Here is a 21416-nt window from a genome sequence, read left to right as displayed (position 1 = left end):
CACTGAAAAACTTTCAGCATGCCATCATACTGCATGTTTTTTCTACCCAGAAATCTCAAATCTATATCAAACTCGCAAACAATTAACTTGTTGTTTTGGACCAGGGACTGATTAATTGATCGGGGCGATTAACACCACCACTAAAACAAAACATTATACTTAGTCATGCTTGTTGCAAGACTAGTTCTTACAATCTCTGTACCTTTTGCATCCTGAGAATTTCTGCCTCAGCATGTCTGGTGGAAGCACCTTTACGTGGTTTGGATTGCAAGTGAAAACGTAATATTTATAGTATGAATGCTAAAGCTTCTTGATGCATCCCGAACAGCAACAAAGGACTGATTTGCTGCAGTATTGCACTAGCTTGAGAAAACTCATTATTGCCTAACTGTTGTGCTGAATGTTCTCCACTGCTAGTCTAACAGAATTGATAGAAGTATGATTGAAACTTTGAAATCAGATGTACTTTATTGGTATATAAGATCGAATACATATGACATTTCTGTCTGGACATAGATGCAGTAGATGACTGGCACACACTATCACAAATGGTGTATGAAATCTGATCACAAGTGGTCACTGGAGACCCTTTAATAGAAACAAGCTCTCCAAATTGAGACTTGCAAGCTACTGTAACCACAGCTGTTCCCACGATATCAACAGAAGATGTTACACCTAGCAGAGGCAACCCAGCAAAAAGCTGTATGATGTCTTTGGTTGATCAAGTACAGTCAGGGAAGGGAGGCCTCAGCCTTGTGGTTGAGGAAGTGTATCAAAAAGAACAGGACACAATGTGCATAAAGGCTGTTGCCCGGGCAAGGCTGAGTCAAGGGATGAGCTATGAAAAGAAGGACCTTTGGAAACCTCTAGGAAAGACCCTTTAGATATAGAAGAGTTCAAACCTAGTTTCATCATTTGTGCAACATATGATGTCCTGTCATCTCCCAAAATACCCAGCAATCGTATGTCTAAGAGCAAGCAAGTCAAGACACAAGACCGATACAACAGGTTACTCGTATACATTGCTGGACACACAGCGAATGCAAAAGTGTACAATACCAACCCCTACCTCCTTTTAAACAACTATATAATGTTTGTCAGGGAAAGGAAGAACTCCAATTCCAGGTCTTCACACCTAGGGTACATTGGATAAGTACATTGCACTCGTCCACAATGTCTTCCCAGGGCTCTGCATGCTCATGGTGAACATAAACAGCAAAGGACAAAGGACTTTTCTCTGCTTAGCTTGGACACTCAACAATGAGGTTGTAGATTCAGGATCTGGCCAGAAGGGATGAGAAGGCATGTCATTAAAGCAGCTCACTAAAGAAAAAGAGTAGTCAGTGGCTCTGGACAAAGAGGAACAGCCTCTCTTGGGCACATAGTATCAAAGATCCTGTTCACACCTAGCATCAAGATTCCGTTTGAGTGATCCAGACAATTTTACACCAGGCATTTTTAATTCTCTTCTACCAAGTCCATTGACTGTGTCATGCCTGAGCTGAGAGATGCCTCATACCAGTGTCCCATGTGACTTGTTGGTCACCACTGAAATTGGTTCATGGTCAATATGCCAATATTAATCTATTTTTTCTGTGGAAATGGAAATGCTTCAGATTTTACTTGGTTTGTTCTTTGACTGAGCAAATTCTTTAATGTACCTGATGCTTACACAGAAGTCACATGGTAACGGCCGTAATGAGTGGTGCACAATATTAACCTCCATATAGCAAAAGTATGTTTAGTTATACAGATATGAAGCTATCTAGATTTTTTTTTTTGTCTAGCTGGTATTGATATTAACCCTGTGTGTACTGATGTGTAGGTGAGCAGATGGACTCCATTTTTGAAGAGGTAGTGGAAGTTCCTCTGGTGGCGCCTGTGAAAATCATGCACACTCAGGTGGAGAATCCCATCATTTCCAGCACTGTACAGAAAGACACCGATGCCAAACCATCAACATCTGAGACTTCAAGAGAGGAAACGGTGTTACCGTCAGCAGGGAAAAGCCCACGACTCGAGCCTAAACCAGGTGAGATTCACAGCAAAAGATAGCTAATGGAAAAAGTGTGAAAGTTTAGTAGAAATGGATGGTAAAAGAAATCGACTCTTGAAGACAAACAAAAATGAATGTTCCAATTTAATAATTTTAAAAAGCTCGCAATATGAGAGTACGTGTAGGTGGTACATGAAGCATTCCCCCAAACCACTGATGTATACAGTCAAAAAAATAAAGTACACCTTCAATTCTATGCTTTTATTTATCAGGGTTTAATTACCAATTGCATGGTGCTCACCAACTTCTATCAACAAACTAATAATATCAAGTGATGGCAGGAAAAAAAAAACAATAGATTTCATGTTAAAAGATTTTGAAAAAAAGATGAGAATTTGTTAATTATTTACTGTTATTGTAAAAATGTTTTGATATGTTACTGAATTATAGGGCTGTACATTTGTTTCTCTACTACTGTATGTTTCTGAATGTTGGTTTACTGAAATCTGAAGTGTGTTTGTTGTCACTTGAGGCTATTTGTTTGTTCATAGTAAGTTTTACATTTGTGAGGACCAATGGATTGTTATTTAGGCCCTGATAACTGAAAGCTTTTTGGCATATGCTATGTTTTATTGTTGCAAAAATTAGTCAGGAAGTGGAACGTTTCACTCAAGAAGTTCTGCGTCAGTGCTACAGGGGGCAGCAGATACTCAGAAACACGCGTGTGAGGTACGAGGTCAGTCTGCACTAAGTTCATGTTCGTATTTTTACAGCGTCAACAATTTTTTTACTATTTTTTTAAATCATAAAGCTCTACAAAGGTCAAAGATTTGACCCAAAAGTAAAAGAAAATTTGAAATCCGATTCTAGAAAACGCTGTTTCAGGCTTCTGAGTTCCACATCACTTAGTGTGATTTTACAGCCAAGAATATGACCAAATGAAATATAGTACTTCCACACCTCACCGAAATGAGCAGCCTAGGAATGTTCCGGAAACAGCAAAGATTTAGAGATGCTCCCCAAAGGAGGAGAAAGAGCTCCTTTCTGCATCCCGCCCCCCTCCTTTCCCCTCAACGGAAAACACCTGGTGACAAATTTACGGTAACAGACTTTATGACTACCTTTACGACTTTATTACCCTGAACACAGATGGAGTTAAGTGATTGATATTACACAGGTTTTCTACATGAGCAGGAATTTATAGGAGAATTTATCTGGATATGCCTTTGTGTGCACACACTCCATAGAGGAAATGAATAAGTCTCGCACAACAGTTGTTTATTATATGGAATGCAAATAATAAATAAATTAGGTATGAATATTTATTTACGGGGCTGCAGCTAAATAAAAAAAATGTTTTAATTACGTTCATGTGCCTCAGTTTTTATTAATATTGTAAGATTAAAATGGTGAGTAGAATGGGAAGAATTCTAAAAATACTAATTATTTGAAATGAACCTTGTCACATAAATAGGCATCTACCTCATTAAATCTAGACATGACCAATTTATGTACACAAGATGCTATTCAGACCACACTAAGACTGACACATGGGTATTTATTGAAGGGCAGAAAAGCCCAACAAATCGTAACGCTCCCTTGACAATAATACGTACTTTTGGTCCGTCGTATTTTTAGTTTCGACAAGACAAAGCCATCTTTCAGGACAAACTGTGGAAGATTTATTTTTTAAGATTGACCTTGGAAAAGTTTTACAAGTTTTATCACAAGTTAATTTAAAGAATATTTTTTATTTGAAGTTTCAGAATGTTTAACTGATATCTGTATTGACATGAAATAAATGCAAGTGAAGCTGATATAGCAATAAACTTAAATAGAAGGTGACAAAATATTGTATTAATATTAAATCATCTATTATGGCCTGTAGTAAATTGTAAGACTTGTTCTTAATACTCAATATTTCAATATTTCTCTTTGTCCTTCTCTTTATGGATTCTCCTCTACAGCTCAGTCCAATCCAAGTCTTGAATGGAGTTTAGGGGACTGGGGACTGGGAAGTCCATGCTAGACTCTTGATTCTGTGGTCATTTGGATCATTGTCCCGTAGAGAGATTCAACTAAATCCCAGCTGTCACTTTTCCCATTCGTCATTTTATTTAAAATCTTCTGGTGCTTCTTAAGGGGTTCTTAGTGCCTTAGGAGGAAAAGCATCCCATACATCTCAAAATCTCCACCATACTCAGCAGTAAGGATTTGTTTCCTTTTGTTTTGTTCTTCTTTTTAATCTGAGTTTTTAAGATCATTTTTATTTCATCGGACCATAAAATCCAGTTCCAACATTCCAGTGTCTAAAGCTTTTAGCAAACTCCCAGGTGTTCTCCAAGCTCCGGTTTATGGTCCTTTTCTCCAACACATGCAGCTTGTGACTAATTGTACATTTTTGAGACGCTATGAGCCGATCGAGCTGACATCTTATGCAAATCTTCAATTGAGACCATGGGAAAGTTTATTTCACCAGATCGCACAATCCTATTTGGGAAAAAAATCGATAAATGTTACAATATGCTTTTCTGAAATATCAGAAATATCCTTTTATAAATGGAAAAAATTTAAATTTCTGCTTGTTTGAGCATTATAGTTTAATACTTAACGTTTTAAATATATAAAAAAATATTTTTTATATATATTTATATTTTTTGATTTACATTTAATATATTTTATTTATTTAATTTTTGAAATTTAGGATTGTTTTATGTTTGGCAATTCGATTGTTCATCACATGTCTTGTGGTCACATATCGTGGAAATGGCTTTATGAATCTTGATCTAATATCTTTGTCTTATCGCCCACCCCTTCCCCTGATGCCTGGGGGTAAAACACATGCGTATCCTCTTTCTCTTTCTTCACAGCTCCACTTCTCGTTCTATACCCAGGTTCAGGCGTGACTAAGTTTTCATAGATGTCTTTAATCTTTCACTGTCAAATCTATGTCAGGAACAGGACATGCATGTCAGGGAAACAGGAAGTCATGGATGATGTGCAACTTCAGTTAAAGGTTCAATTTCTGGTATTTTTAATGTGAGCAAATGAAGCACAAAGACATTTGCTAAGGGTGCCAATAGTTTTGCATCTGCCTTTTATGCATACATGGTCCCATGTGTGTGTGCATATAATTCTGAGCAATTCAATTGACCTTCTGTTTATTGCTAGTAGGAAGTGTCTTTCCACTCCTCTGTCTCTCCGTTCTACACTTCCTGTGTTTTCCCTTCTTGTCAAATATAGTGCCAGAGACATCACTCCTCCAGAAATACTTTAGGTCTGCGAACTAAATATACACCTCTCTACCCCCTCGGGAGGAGTGTGTGTGTGTGTGTGTGTGTGGTATGTTTCTAAGTAGCCTATTTGTTTCTGATGTGTATTGGAAAGAGTGTGCACCACATTACACGTAGCAATGGTGCATGTAGTTTAGTGGGCTCATTATTTTGCATATACGATCAATTCACACCTGGTTCCCATAGCAAAAGTTAGTCCTGGGTCTTTATGATGTGTTAACAGCTCGAAAGGAAGAATCTGTCTTCAAGAGGAACACATCTTCATTCCCTTCCTGTTCATTGTGTGTCCTTTTGGAAAGTTTGTTTATACATTTAAACAGAAACTTTCCTAACAGTTCTTACGCTAGACACCGTTCAGTGCAGCAGTAAAAGCGGATCTACGTTGCAAAAAAAAGAAACTAGTGTGCGTGCACTCAAGTTTGTAGCTGTAACGCAACTATGGACATCAAGCAGACAGTAACATGGCCCAGGCCTCAGCTCTGGAAGTAACCCAGCATCTGCTCTGCTTCTTCTGTGGGTGTTTACAGAGAAAATAAAAGTTCAGCACGTCGCATGTCCTCGTGCCGTGTTTATAACGTCCGTCAGAAATGTTTCTCTATTTAGTAGGTTGAACTTATGGACAGTTAAATAGAAGGTGAACGAACGTCACAACGTCCCAAAAACTAATGGGCACCAAAGTCGATAATTTGTTGTCAATCATCTTTTCCATTAGGAAAAGCAAATTCCAATGATATTAAAAAAACAACAACAAAAATAATTTTTTAAGACAATATATCTCATAAAATATTCATTTCTCCAGGTCTTCATGCTGTGGAGCATTTTGAAATTTCTGGGTTTTAGTTTCAGCCTTTTAGCACACGATCAGTGTGTATAATCTCACAAGTCCGGTGCTGACTTGTCCATTTCACCATGATTTATTACCCCCAGTTTCTGGACTGTTTTAGGAGTACTGTTTCTTTCCTATGCACCATGTATCAAGTAGCGTTTTCGTTTTCATTCTTTCAGGCTCTCTCTGTCTTGCTCTTGGCGGGTGACCGGGCCGGCAGTGGGTATGTGGGCAGCTGGCACAAGGCCAGGCAGGAAATGGTCTTGCTTTCCTTATTGCTCCAAAAAGGATGTCAGTGTGTAAACTTTTGCTCTCAGGGGCTGGCTTCAGCCCAGAAAGGAGGAGGAGAAGGAGGAGTGCACAGCAGTGTAAAATCAATTGAGGGAAGCCTCATTCTGTTTGCACACAGCATCACTTTTTTCTGTTTTTTCCCTGAAAACATTAAGAGGAGTCCAATTTCAAAAATCCTGACCTGGAAAATGATCAATCTGAAATTTTCCTAGAGTTGAAGTGCATAGGATAGGTACAACTGCTGGCAAAGGGTCTGGGATGATAGAACTAATGATAGTAGTTTAAATTGTCATGTGTTGAATGAATATAAATTTTTTTTGTGCACACGGAGCCCTGGGCCTGAACAAAAAGCCTCCTCCCGGCTTCCATTTAAACCTGAGAAGTCTGAGAGAGAGGAAAAAAAACCCTGCAGAAAGCAGCAGGAGCCAGTGAACAGAGTGCATGTTGTTTTACAGCCTCAGCTACAATGATGTCATGTTGTCGGAGGATGAGAAAATGAGTTCCATGTCCACGGAAGGACCGAATCCCGTTCTGCACTACAGCGAGCTAGAAAGCCTCCTTCGGCGCTGGAGAGACGGCTTTGCAGATTGCACACATGCGTGCTCGCCATGTGGCTTCCATATGCAAACACGTAGACCATCTTGCTTTGCTTTCAAAATTTGCTGGAAGAACTATAAGAGAAGTTTTTTTTTTTTTTTCCCCCATCTCCCTTTCTTTTAAACACGCAAGTGTAGGCATGCATCTTCGTAGCCCTGCAGCCATCCAGCACATAGCAATTGGAAACACGCTCTCACACCCAGGAAAATGGCTCCAAATGTAGAATTCATGAAGTGTCTGCTGCCCATTATAGAACGTTTCTTGTGGCCGTAATACCTTGTATTTCAAACTATTTGGGGGGAAACATCCGCTTTGATTGTAATCGAGTTTCGAAGTCGGCACGCAAAAGGTGGCATAAACCTCTCCAGTGCCTTCTGTGAAGCTGCCTTCTGTAAAGTTTACTTGCTGTAAAAGCTCCTTCGTGTAAAGCTCATCTTTTGTAACACAACTTTTTGCAAATTTCCTTTGTCTAAAGATGGGTTTCTGAACTCCCCTCGACTTACAGTCGATTCAGCAGGTTACACAGCTAAGCATTTTATTGTGCGTTCCATTCAGGTCTATAATCGGCTGTTTATCTTTAGCAGTGACTCCTGAAGCAGTGAGTTCTTCGTCATCTTCAGTTAGCCATTTTAATCATACAGCCAAATTTTGAAGTTAAAAATATTGGTTTTGCAAACAGACCGACATTAAACACTGAGCAAAACATTGCAGCCTTATGATTTGATGCTTTTTATCATTATACATGAGCACATGAAACAGCACGTTTCTCTCTGCGCCTTTACTCACTACATGAAGAGCAGCTACGTTTTTTTGCTTAATGACACCAAAGTATTGAGCCGTTACCGTAAATTCTAGAAAACATACTACTCAAACGAGTCCTGGACAGGACAGAGCTTTATGGCATTAACACGTTATTTCATTTGGGTTTGTGCCACATATGATGTTTTCAGGAGCTTTATTTTCATTGAATAACGCAGAGCATATGATGTGTTCATAGACAACTTGCGCTACCGAAGACAAAAGGTGAATCTTCTCTGTTTTGTTTTCTGTTGACTCAGGAGTGGGAGCGGACCCTTGCAAACCTCAGTGTCGCAAAGCAAAGGATATCCGGAAAGAGCGCAGATTACAGAAGGAGCAGAAGAAGCAGCAAGATGGAGGAAGCATTTCGACAAACCCTAAGCCTGCTACAGGAACGCCAGCGTCAGGTCAACCCAAACCACTAGAAGAATTCATTACCGACTCGCTGCCTGACGACCCTCTTCATCGTTTAGAGGTTAGTTTAAAACCAAGGTGTGGTTATTAAGCACAAGTTGAGTAAAACATTTCTGCCGTTGGTTGGGTGAGATCAGCTTGTCTTTGCTAGAAACTTCCAGATTTTGATCCTCGAGCCACAATTCAAACCAGATTTCTTTCTCAAGCAACCCGTCAGCTCGGAAGTGACGGAGGTTGTTAGATTTTTTTTTTTTTTTTTTTAAAGCAGATCACTGGACAACAATGGCCTCATCTCACCCAGGTTACCATGCACTTTTTCAGCATCTGCTTTGCTTCAAACTATTTCATTATTTCATACATAAAACCTTCAGCACACACGGCGAAAAAAACAGCAACGACTCTGTCCCGGAGCGTGTTTGACATGTGGTAACTGTGCGCTGTAAAAATGCAGTCCCTCCAGCCTGTTGGTGTCAACCTATCTCTGACTCGCTGGCAGATCGGAAAACGGAGGAGTTTCTGCTAGCGTGTGATATATCACACACTTCCTCCACAGGCTTCTCCTCACTTCATCAACTGCACCGTTTGGGACTCTGTCCGAGGCCATTAAGCCTGGAGAGAAAAGAACGAACAGGACGTGCAGGAACAGCTTCTTAATGAGATGTTTACTTGTGTGCAACCACTCTGAATGTGCTTTATCATACACCGTACACTGCTTGCGGTAAACAGAATCCTAATGTTTTAGGCTAATCTAATTTTATTTTTCTTGTTTCCTGTACATTTCACAAAATAACTAACAAAGGTTTTTTGAGAGAAACCTCAAAGAAATCTCTTCGTCCCAAGCAGACAGGATTTTCAGGCATGGAGCAGAGTCTTTACTAAACTTTCACTCCAGATTTGTAGCCTTGTCTTTTATAGTTCAGAGCGACTCAGGCCAAGATTTTGTCAACATCAACAGTCTGAAACCTGGGACACAGGAAACCCCAGACATAGTCCAGCAATAACACAGTCGTTTGTCACTGAGCTAATAAACAGAATGCGCTGATTGACTTTTTCCTCTCAGAAAAATTCAATAACTGTTAGTTGTTTCAATGGGAACTAACTATAAATCATTGCTTTGCTCGATTCCCAAATGTTTGTTATATTTATGTTTAATATTTTTTTTTAATAATATTGCAGTACATTCACGTCTACAGCGATTTTATCTCCGCATGTCAGCCGCCTGTTATTACGACAACCAGAAATAGGAATGCTAACTGAAGACTTTATAGTATAAAGTGTTAATCAGTGGGTGGCGCCAGCTTTCAAAAATCTGTTTTCGTGCCGCTAAAAAGGAAACGTTCTGGAAAGAGGGTTTGTTTGTGTATAAAACTCAGCAATGTATCATATCATATGAGATGAAGGAGAAGCAGTGTGAGCTCTTTGCAACAGATCTTGAATGCTCTGCTGTCTTCACTCCCATTGGTAGTCACGGCACCAAGTTTGCCACATCGCTGGACACGGCCACATCTGGTCACCAAACTCATGTCACAGAAAGTCACCAGCTCTCATTATAAATGACTGATTCCCGGTTGCTTTGTGGCTGCGAATTGCTGTACGTTTGAATGTAGCATAAGTCATAAACGTTAAATGTCCATCATTTACTGTTTACTTGCATGTCATTTAATTGCTGTCATTTCCTAAGGTGTAAAATGGCTTTAACTGTTTTTGTTATGTGAACTGAGTTTAGTAGATCGGTGCGATATTCAGATTTTAAATCTAAAGCGAAAAAACCTTTAAACACTTAGCGTTTGAATGAGCTTTGTATGCATTAGAATTAGTTGAGAATGACATGAGACTTCCTCTAGGGGGCAGTGGAAGTACAGTGAAAGCTTCCTTTTGAAACGCGTGCTTTTCCAGACACTGCTTTTCTCTGTCCCCTCACAATTACTTTCCCTGAACGTTCCCAGAACTGTTAGTGTTACAACGATGAGATTTTCTGTATCTTGGTTACTTCTTGGTTTCTTGCACACAAAATATCTCCTAAAAATCCAGCCGGGCCGCTTAAAAGATACTATATGCATGCATCTCAAGCAAAACTGCTACCATTTCGAATGCGAACATAGTTGTTCCTTTATATTAATCCAGGAATCTAAGTAACAGCCAACCAAAATAAATTTTAGAACAGTTCCCTTTTAGATCCTAGCATAGAGACTTGAGAAGAATAAGCACTCCATCCAACACAAATATGACAAGAAGGACTAATAATTAGAAGCTGGGTTGCTAGTTAAGTAAATATTTGAGCAGTTACTGCTACTGGAGTTCAAGAAGTTGTCTTTTGTTAAAATTATATCATCTTTGTATCTGTGGTGGGCCAAACTGCACTGAACATGGCAATTGTTCTCTTGTCAATTCATCAGAAAGTAAAATCTAGTAAATCTTGGCTATGTCTGTTCTCACCCAACCAACTCCATGCTGAATCTATTACAGGTTAATAATAGAGTGAGGTCCAAACGTCTAAGAACAAATTGAAGATTGGATAAATGATGTGTCCCAACTGACATACTACACACTTTGCACTTTCATGCCAAAATGTCTGCTATGTCGACTTTTTCCTCGAGTTATTACAGGTTATTATAGTTTTAAATAAAAACCTTCATCTGTTTATTTTAATTGACACAGAATGCCAAGCTGAAACATTTAAACTAGCTCTCAGACGTTTGGGACCCACTGTATATATTAATGTTTTTAAATATCATCGTTATCTTGTTTTGCTAAATACATGTTTACCAATTTTCAATGAGTTTTAAATTGTAGATTTTTGTACATGTGATTTGACATGAAGTTGCGAGTTCTTCTTAACGTGTAATTGTTTAAAAAAAAAAAAACACCATAAAAATTCAGTTACTGTCTGTAACAACTCAGTGACTGCCTGTAACACATATGCCAAGGATACCTGTGAATAGAATGGACCACATTGACCAAACATGATTTGTGTCATGACTATAGGTAAGTACGTCTAAAATCTGGCAACTTGGTGTCAACTGATTTGTACAATGTTTGTATTCTTAATATACTTTTTCTGTTCAAGGTGTCTGCATGTCTCACTCAACTCAGCCTTTCTCTATTGATAATGCACCTGTTCATTCTCTTTTTTTTCTTGGTGAACATCCTGCTTTTTGAAGGTGAGGCTAGTGCGCTCCATGCCACCCAGTCCACAGTTCAAAGCTTCTTTCGACGCCTCTTACCAAGTGTACAAACTCTACCAGACGGGTATTCACCACGACCCACCTGATAAGCCTAGTGAGAGCCAGGTCAGATGTTACGCAGCTTCTACTGGGGAGGGATGCTTGTGACTCAGCGCAAATGACATGGCCTTCTTCGAGTCTTTAGGTTCACTCATTAATAGATATCATGTAGTAATCAGGGTGACTGGATGTTGGACACATTTCTACGTTAGCTCACATACGCATGTAGGAACACTAGCGTGCTATCCAATTCCATGTTTTGCCAGGAAACTTCATTAAACTCTCTAAACAGTGTTAGCAAACACTTCTAACTAAAGAGATGTTTCTTGTTCTCGCCTCGCTTACACGTCTTTGCCAGACATTGTCCGAATTCACAATGTCTTTTTCCAAGCTGACCACGCGTAGTGGGCAGGTGGGTTATATGACGGCTTTGCTTCTGGATTCTGAAAAGAATTACATTACAAAGGAGTACATGCTAGTGTAGACGTCTCATAAAAACAATAATACTGTGTATTTAGTGTAGCCGGCAGTGGTGTTGGGAAACATACACTGTAGATATCCATTATACATTCCAAACTTTTCCCCCTACATGTCCAACAGGTAACTATCAATTAAAGCAAAATAGACTAAATTATTGCTATGGCTTCTTCTCGGGCAGATTATCCACAAGTTCGTTATCTGAAGGGATGATTCAAGGCTTTTAAACTTTTCTAAGAGTGAAATGAAATGAGTGCCTTGTGTATCATCCAACAGATAATATTGATAACATCAAATTTGTTGGTTAAGTTGCAATGTTTATAAAATGCACATTTTCGTAGTGAATAAGTTTGATGCTTCAGTTCTGAAGAATGATTTTTAGTAAGAACACCTTTATACCTGCGCATTCATGCAAATATCCACTTGGTTAATCATGATGCAAGAACTACTAGAGACACAGTTCAAGAGCTTCATGTGATCTCAGTGACTTTGCTTGTTTGTGCCAGACATCTCAGTTATCTCAGACTTCCATACACAGCTGTGTCAAGTGTTTACACATGGTATGGAACGGAGTGGAAAAACAAAAGGCATCCATTAAGAGCTGATGTGAGAAGTCAGACTTCTATCAGGTTTAAGCTGACAGCAAGGAAACAGTGATGCATAGTAAGCACTCTACAAGTGGGTGAGCAGAAAAGCATCTCAGAGTGCACAACCTTAATGAGGATGGACCACAACGGTAGAGAACTCAACTCCTGTCAGCCAGGTACAAGAGACTGAGGCAACAGTAGCTTGAGCTCAAACCATTTTCCTGTAAGATGTGAGGAAGCAGCACCATTCCTGCACCACCACTGAACCACCATACCACCCATTTTCCATATCGTTTCATTGCTGCGAGGCCTTTGAGAGATTAGTGATGCTGCACCTCTGAAAAAGAAGTTTGAGGAATTGAGCTAAGGTGAAAGAGATTTGTGTGGAATATAAATGAAAAATCTACACACAGATGTTAATAAGAAGATTGTTTAAACAGAGGTGAGATGGAATAATCTGTTCAAACAAATCGGATATGAGGCAAAGCTGAAGCTTAGGGGAAAGGGATTGAGCTCGGACTGCTTGTGATTGTGCACCAGAGAGAGAGAGAGAGAGAGAAAGAATGAATAGAGTCTTCAGAAAGAAACTGACATGTAAGAGAGGGGGAGGAAATGAGAAAACTGCTCCCATAAGTAGTGGCTACGCAGTGTTTCTACAGGTGCCCTGGTAAAATTGGGTGATGTTAGTCTTAAACTGCTTGGGCGCTTAAGCAGGTATTTTACCTCCATGCCTTTCACTGGCTATACCAATAAACATTCAGCTTCTCTCCGCTTATGCCCGTGTGCAAACAAATGTCATTTTCCTTTTAGCTCCCCTTAAGCCACCTGAAATGCAAATTATTCTAAAAAAAAATTTATCTCCATGGTCATGCGACGACTGTATTTTAACCTCGAGAGTTCTCTTTGGTGGAGTTTAACGGTTCACTTTTCAAATCCTCAAACCACAGTTAAGTCATTTATCCCTTAATTTCACCTACATCGAACCTTTTTCTGTTATCATCTACAACTACAATTTTTGTCTTTCATGCTTTATGCTACCAGCTGGCCCACTTTTGGACAGGCTCAATTGTTAGCTAGGGGCAGTGGTAATGGTTTAATGGGAAAAGCAAACTCAAGGTTTGAATCCGTTTTTTACCTCCTCAGAGATGGTGCTAATACATACAGAAGTGCTTATAACCCATCTTCTAGAATAGTGAACATTTTTCAAGAAATACTTCAGCACAGTTTCACCTGCCTTTTAATCAGAACCTTATATTGTATAACATGCAATGCAGCTCTGATAATTTGGAAAATCTAATGCTGAAAGAGATTAAAAAAACAACACTTTTGGGGTGCATTAAATCTTAACTACCTGTCTTTCCCTGTGTGTTTAGCATTGCATGTTTGTCTGTGTGCTTAAGGGGTTTCCTCAGGATCTACCGGTTTCCTCCTCCAGACCAAAGACATGCCTTGTACGTAGATTGCTATCTCCAAATAGTCCTGGGTGTGTGTTTATTTTGCCCTCTACTGGACCCCTTTCAACCTTGTGAACTTAATCTACTAGAATAGACTCTGGGTTCCCAGTGACACTATGTAGGATAAGTGCTAGAGAAAATAGGATGAATTCAGTGTGTCTGGTGTTTCTTTTCCATTAGTTTGTTTAGGAGTAACTCATTCTACACATCAGATTATGTGAAGCACTAAAATTTACTAATCAATATAGCAGCAGATTTGAACATGTGTAATGTTTACAATGACTCTTTTTCTTTTTACAGTGATAGGTTTATTTAATTTTTTTTGGTGGTTGTCTTTATTCACCACTGGATGTTCTTTTTTTTTGGTTCTGGTTCGTATCTCACCTCTCTTTCTCCACCACATTGTTTGTTTCTTGAATTACACGCACTTGGATAGTCCAAAATATAAAAATCCTGTCTGTTGGGATTCGGCTTTACACCACCGCTTAAAAGTTGGGAGCTGGGCAGAGAGCTAGCCTCACCTTCAGGTTCCTGTTGTTCTCCATACCCTCCATTATCTGCATCATATCCATGTGATATTGAAAAATACAGCAAATTAGTCTTCTTAAGAACAGAAGATGAAACATTTCTTAACGGATGTTTTACAAAGAAATGTTAAAAAGGCAGATCACATTTGTATGTGTATAAATAGTCCTGCTGTTTCCTTGTAAGCTCATCTTATGATCATAATGCTGCTTTCTACTTGGTCTCTTTCTCCCTGTTTATACCTTTCCTCCTGCATTCTTAACCTCTACACTTTGCTTCTTCTCCTGGTAATTCGATTGTATCTGGTCAATGTTCATGTTCGTTCCCCTGTTCATTTCTGGTCACTGGGCCATTTTCCTTATTTCCCACTAATCATCCTCCATCCTGCTGCCCCTGAAGGTGAGGCTAGTGCCGGTCAGGTTTGAGGACCCTGACTTCTTGTCATCGTACAAGCAGTCAGTGGAGCTGTTTGCCCGTTACCAGATGGCCATTCATGACGACGATCCACTCGAATGTGATGAAAGCCAGGTACGAGTCTTTTCCTGCATACATACTTTCTCAGCTCTTAGAAGTTAAATGTCTGCCCACTGCAATAAAGTTTTTTTTTCTTGCAACGCTTAAGAGCTGCAAGATAAAATAAACTTTGCCATAGCTACAATATATTAGTCAATTTGTGACCACCAACACCCCCCGCCCCCATATATATATATATATTTTTTACTACATACCGTAGTATAGGTTATTAACAGCTGTTTTCAGTGTGTGTAAAATTGATAATGAGCACACTTTCGTTAGGAGATTCATTGTAAAAGTGAGCCAGGTGTTTACTCGGTTTACCTTGATATAAATCTAATCATGAATAATACACAATTATATACATATGCATATACTTGGAAGACTGCAGTGGGCCTAGAAGGGAGCCTTGTGGAACAGCATCCTTTACTTTTTGCATGTGCAGACCAGTTACCATTCACTATCAGATAATAATATTGCTCAAAAAGCCTTTCTGTTCATGATGAAAATATTTTCATAGACTAAAATTCAAATTTTTCTTGATTAGGCAAGGCAAGTTTATTTGTATAGCACATTGCATGCACAGAGGTCATTCAAAGTGCTTTACATAGAAATTAGAAAACAGTTTATAAACATTACATACACAACCATGTACAATATGACATGCAGTGAAATGCTTTATTTTCAAATGCCCATCACTTCAAATTAGAATGAAATAAAATCTACCTATACAATAATGAAAGGGAAAAAATATAGAAAATATAATAATGTATGTATGTAGATACACACATGTATACAAATATGGGTCTTTGAAGAAGACTTTCATGAAAACCAGGCTGGGAAGCTTCCTGTCAGGATGCTTTTGATATTGTTAGTGGAAAAGTTCCATAGGACCTGGGTCAGCAGTTTAAAGTCCCATAAGCAGCATCTAATGTTGGCGAAGACTCTGAGGGGCCTCACTGTGATCATGTCATATAAGCAAACACACACTTGTGGTTGTAGTTGTTTTGAAAAAATGCATAGATGTTGGATCAACTAAACTAGTTCATGATTCTGAGGAGGATGTCAGTGACATTAGTTCAGTAAAGATTGACATACAAGATTCGGTCATGCTGTTGATATGGCTGTCAAATTGTAAATAAGAATCTAGAGTTTTGTTTGGGTTTTGAGATGCAGAGTTTTGCAGATCTAGTGGCAAATCTAATTTGTTACCTCTAGGAGTCTTACTATTTAATTAGAGTTTATGTGAAGGAGCATCCGAAACCTATAATGGTTCATGTGAAGTTAGCATTCTTTTAAGCATTTTAACACTAAATTCTGTCACTGTAAAGTGCTGGCAGAGTTTATTCTAGTTGTGTTACATTTTGTATTGGTTAGTTGCAAAACACAGCATTTGCTCAAGTTGATTATTTGGCAGTTTTGGGTACTTACCAATTTGAGGCAGAGATGGAGGCAGAATAATACATAATACTCTTGTGCTGAGGCTGTGGCTTGTACTGTTATTTTTTAACATACATTTGTACCCCATAGGGCGAAAGGTTTATGGACATCTGACCAACACATCCTTATGTGCACCTTCCCAAACGGTTACACAAGGCTTAAAAGGCACAATTGTATTGGATGATTTTGTATGCTGTAGCGGTACAATTTCCGAGTCCAAATCTTGTTCCATCATGACAGTGTACCCTGTGCTTCAAGTGAACTCCATGAAGATATAGTGTGCCAAGGTTGGAGTGGAAGAACTTGGGAAGTGGTAGCCTAGTGCTAAGGTGTTGGACTACAAATCAGAAGGTCATGAGTTTGAATTCCAGATCCACCAAGCTGCCACCACTGGGCCTCTGAGCAAGGCCCTTACCCCTAAGTTGTATAAAATGAGATAAAAATGTAAGTCACTCTGGATAAAGGTGTCTGCTTGTATATCCTGCACAGCACCCTGATCTCAACCCCACTGAGAACTACTGTAATAACAATGAACAATCACAAACCACACTCCAACATCTAGTAGAAAGCCTTAATAAAGGAATAAGGATTATTATTTACAGAAATAGGGGTAGAAATTTGGACTAGGATTTTAAATAAGCACATCAGGTATGCACAAACCTTTGGCCATATCATTTTTGGTTCAACCGGGATTGAGTTTTAGCAGGGAATTCTGGGAATGCTTGTTTATTTGAAAAGTCTCTTGTTCTCAGCTGTTTACAATATGAAGCCACTGGAAAAAAAAACATCAGGTCAATGAATTCTTCATGGCCATTATCAGGTCCTTAAAACAGACCCAGTTTTTGTAATCAATTGTAGTGAATCTGATTGTTTGCAGGCAAAATCTGCAAAAAGAGCTTTGAGATACTGCACATCTGTCCAGTGTTTTGTGGAGCTTTTGTGATTCATTATTAGAACTAGCCTCTTGTTTATCTCCGAAAGAACAGGATGGTAGGCAGTGTGATGGTGCTGTGAGCCCAGGCATGGCAGTCTGTGTAGAAACGGGTAACATAGAGCAGACCTAAAAGCTCTTGAACAACAAGGCAGTGTGAGTGAATGCTCGAAGGGGAAGGAGATCTCCAGCACTCTCTGTAACCTGTGAGAAGGTTTTTGTCCCCTCAGGCTTGGAAACTGGCCCGGCTCTGCCAAGGGGGCTCAGCAAATCAGTAAATAGTCTAGCTTATAAACCATGGCTATGAATACTAAAAGCTGTGAGAGTCACCAGTGCTGCCCAGAATCTTTCCTTGTGCCATAAGAGAGCGGTGTTTATAGTGAGGAAGCTGTACATGTTGATTCGTGCGTTTACATTAGCTCAGCTCCAGCAAGTGTTTATGGCCTGAGCGAGACAATGGACAAATACTCTTGCCTTAGTGTCTGGAGCAAGAGACAGGGCATGGGTAAACTAATGTGGTTATACTTAACCAGTATACTGAATGTTCTGAGTAGATGCCATGTGCCAAATCAATTAGTGTCAGTGGCAATAATGACTGGGATTTCTGCACTTTGTGTGTGTGTGTGTTTACACACACACACACATACATACATTTATTAAATATATAATAACTGACATGTAGTATAGGTATGTAAATAATCTTAATGGATTCTTCTTTTCAGCTGCAGATATTGTCCCTGTTTGGTGAAAGCAGTACTTTGAATCTTTCAGTGTACCTCAAGGACACACTGTTGTCAAAAAAGTGCAAAAAATTTTTGATGGTGTCCTATTCATCCAAGTTTGAAACTCAGTAACAAAACAGTACGGTCGCTGGAATCTCTTGTTCAAGCTTAACACCATTTTGGCCTCCTCTCACCTTTTTTTTTTGGTGATCCAAAGACATTTGATGGAAGAAACTGCTGGTAGCTGACTAATTCTCTCCAGGCCCTCAATAAGAGACATAGCCTACTGTTGTGTAGCATTTAAAACCACAGGAGGCTGCTTTCTCCAGGAGTGAGAGTGAGTGTGGGGGGCTGAGCTTTTTCTTCGGGTAACAGTAGAGATGTTATAATGACTTATTTACAGAAATGGTGTTTTATTGACCTCTAATGTGTTAAACGTTCCCAGACACACTCATACGAGCAGATTTATCACACAAATATCGGTGAAAGCTCCTGCTCTCTCTCTCTCTAACTCTCTCTCTCTCTCTCTAACTCTCTCTCTCTTTCTCTCTCTCAAAAACCACATGCATGCGCACACATGCACACACAAGAAAAATTCCCCTTGTATAAAATGTTTTGCAGTTGTGTATCCTCCCTGGACCTATCTGGTTTGGAATCAGGAGTCTAATAATTGGATGGGGCCTCTGGCATTGTGTGTGTGAGATGGAGACACACACACACACATATACATACACACACAAGGAGTCCAAGAATATATGTGTATGCTTACAGGCCCCTAATAGGAATTAGTTACACTAAGTCTGTTAGTCAGTGTTCCCATTAAAATGTTCCTATTAAATTGGCCAGAGAATGTCTACATACATTTGTATTTTCCTTTGTTTTGTGCCCATTACAGCCCTAAATTCTTGATGTGGTCTTCTGCTGTTGTAGTGTCTTAAGGTTCTACGCGTTGTGACCTGCCTTTCTGCTCACCTTGTTTGTAAAGAGTGATAATTGAGTTTCTTTCTGTTTGCTTAATCCAGTCTGGCAAGTCTCAGGTCAGTCATCTGACCGCTTTCATTAACAACAAGTTGTCTCTTGTTTATTCAAACCATTCTGTATATAAATTCAAGAGAATGTTGTGTCTGAAAATCCCAGCAATGTCTGAAATGCTCAGACCAGCCTGTCTGGTTCCAACAAGCATGCCATGGATAAATTATTTGAGTATCACTCATTTTATTTCCCTCCATTTGGATGTTTGATGTTAATGTGAACATTAACTGAGGCTCTCGACTTGTATTATTGTGCTGCATCTGCTACAAACTTGGCTAATTGGATAATCAGCTTGAACGAGCAGGTGTTCCTAATAAAGTGATGGTTTAGCAGCCATAACTTGCTTCTGGATAGTGCAGAGATCCCCCCCCCACCCCCCACCCCCGTGCCGTTGTGTTGTCTTGTCTGTTCAACATGTATTCAGTGTTCTTTCATCTATCTTTATTATGATGGCTTTAAAGTGATTCAGGTTGCCCTTGCAGTAATATTCGGCAAGGTTTGTGTTTAAGCACACCTCATACATCGTGTGTGTGTGTGTGTGTGTGAGTCGGTCTATATGCGAGTGTTGTGGCTGCAGACATATACTCACCATGCAGTTCAGCCTCTGTTTCTTATTTAGAACGGTTTGTGAGCTCAACCTATAAATGTGCCCAGCTTATCCATGAGACCTGAGAGTCACCCAGTCAGTTGAAAAACAAAATCAGATCAACCAAACATGGTGGAAAAAATGCTCAGACAGCATGCACTAGAACATCCTGACAAAGGCAATTTTTGTCTTTCCCTTGTTTATTTTTCCTTCTCAATGCTCTTGCTTGTTAGTGTTGTTAAAAGCATGCTACCCTACATTACCATGCACTGAGAACTGACCAAATAAGAGAGGTTTTATTGTTGGGAGAAAATAGTGTATGGAATAGATCACTGATTTGAAGTCACAGAATTTCGAAGGATAGACGGTGCATGAAAATAAAGTGAAGTTGGCCATGTCATGATTTCTTTTTTATTATTTTTTTTGACAGGGTGGATATGAGGGTGTTTAGGGGTGGAATTTGTTGCATAATCTGATGCTATATAAGTGCTTCAAATATACAGTCATGTGAAAAAAATATGACACCCATGAAAGCCTTTTATTATTATTATTATTTTTAATTAGTTAAACATATGGGCATTTGATCTTCACAATTCTTTAACAATATTGGAAGATTCAAATAATATAACTAAACAAATAAATCCAAAGAGAAATTTCTTGTGAGAATAAAGTAAGGACACCTCCACATTAAATTGGATAAAATGACCTACAAGTGAATCACATCATGTGCAGGTTATTAGAACATTGTTACAGAGCATTTTGATGAAGGCTTACCTTATTTAAACATCTGATATCTGATGCTTATGAGTCTGGTTAGAGATATAAAAAGATCTCCACTGTGGAAAATCATTTATAAATTAAAACAAGATCAGAAATTGATATTTCTTAATAAAGAACTGAATAGTTAAAGGAGTGTCTTAATTTTATCACATGACTATGTATAACGTGAGCTCCACAAATAAATAACGAAAATAGTTCTGTAATTAACAAATATATGTTTAGTTCGTACTCCAACACAAATCCACACAAGGCCTATCATTTATTTGTGGAATTGTCTGCATGGAACAGCTTGTATTTATTTGTGGATTTCTGCAACATTTCTTTTGTTGCTTCATGCAGTTTATTACACAATGTGTTGTTTCCCCTCCACTGGGTCTGCTGTAGCCAAACAGATAATGAGAATTACTTTAAACAATCACAGCAAATACTGCACATGCTCAACCTATTAACACTTTCTGTAGTATCAGGGCAATGAGTTTAGTAAATTTTCCAAAAATTGAAACTGGATAAAAAGATGTTTAACTGAGTTATTCCTAAATTCTGACTACATGCACTAACGGTTCTTTCTGTCTTTCCCATCTCTCCTCTGTGCAGTTTAAGAGGTTCCTGTGTGACTCACCACTGGAGGTAAGTTTCTTAACGGCAAAGCACGTATTGCATGTGTACGTTTTCCTGGAGTAATATCACTGATGTAACGCTGTAACGGACAGAAGCGGTTGCGTGTCCTGGTGGTAGTCAGGGAGCTGGTATTGTTTCTGGAATCCTGTAGAAGAATAACACTGGAAAATATGTTCGTCAGACAGGCTCACAGAAACCTGCATTTATACACACTAGCGAGGGGAAAAAAAGCAGCCATTCGCTCTGATGTGAAGTGGAAGCAGATGGAATATGTCTGTGATGCGTGTGACCAGTGTCAGACAGCATGCTAAG

The 21416-nt window shown here is 39.1% G+C and overlaps 1 protein-coding gene across 12 annotated transcripts in view; it reads left to right on the top strand.

The window, feature by feature from the left end:
- The window catches only part of LOC113655310 (arginyl-tRNA--protein transferase 1), a 74929-nt gene that overhangs the window by 17416 nt on the left and 36097 nt on the right, over positions 1-21416 (top strand). For 8 of the 12 annotated variants that reach the window (XR_007140390.1, XM_047812398.1, XM_047812399.1 and 5 more), the window contains 5 exons: positions 1826-2032; positions 8062-8276; positions 11377-11505; positions 14882-15010; positions 21081-21113. Coding sequence is in view for 11 of the 12 variants with exons in the window: in XM_047812398.1 (XP_047668354.1) it covers positions 1826-2032; positions 8062-8276; positions 11377-11505; positions 14882-15010; positions 21081-21113 (713 nt within the window). In the remaining variant the exon portion in view is untranslated. The remainder of the gene's footprint in view (positions 1-1825; positions 2033-8061; positions 8277-11376; positions 11506-14881; positions 15011-21080; positions 21114-21416) is intronic. The other 4 variants (XM_047812406.1, XM_047812401.1, XM_047812405.1 and 1 more) reach the window with 2 other exon arrangements.

The sequence above is a fragment of the Tachysurus fulvidraco genome, chromosome 4 (assembly GCF_022655615.1).
Source record: "Tachysurus fulvidraco isolate hzauxx_2018 chromosome 4, HZAU_PFXX_2.0, whole genome shotgun sequence".
Taxonomy (NCBI): domain Eukaryota; kingdom Metazoa; phylum Chordata; class Actinopteri; order Siluriformes; family Bagridae; genus Tachysurus; species Tachysurus fulvidraco.
Note: the sequence above shows the minus strand (reverse complement) of the source record. Positions and strands in the feature narration are given on the sequence as shown.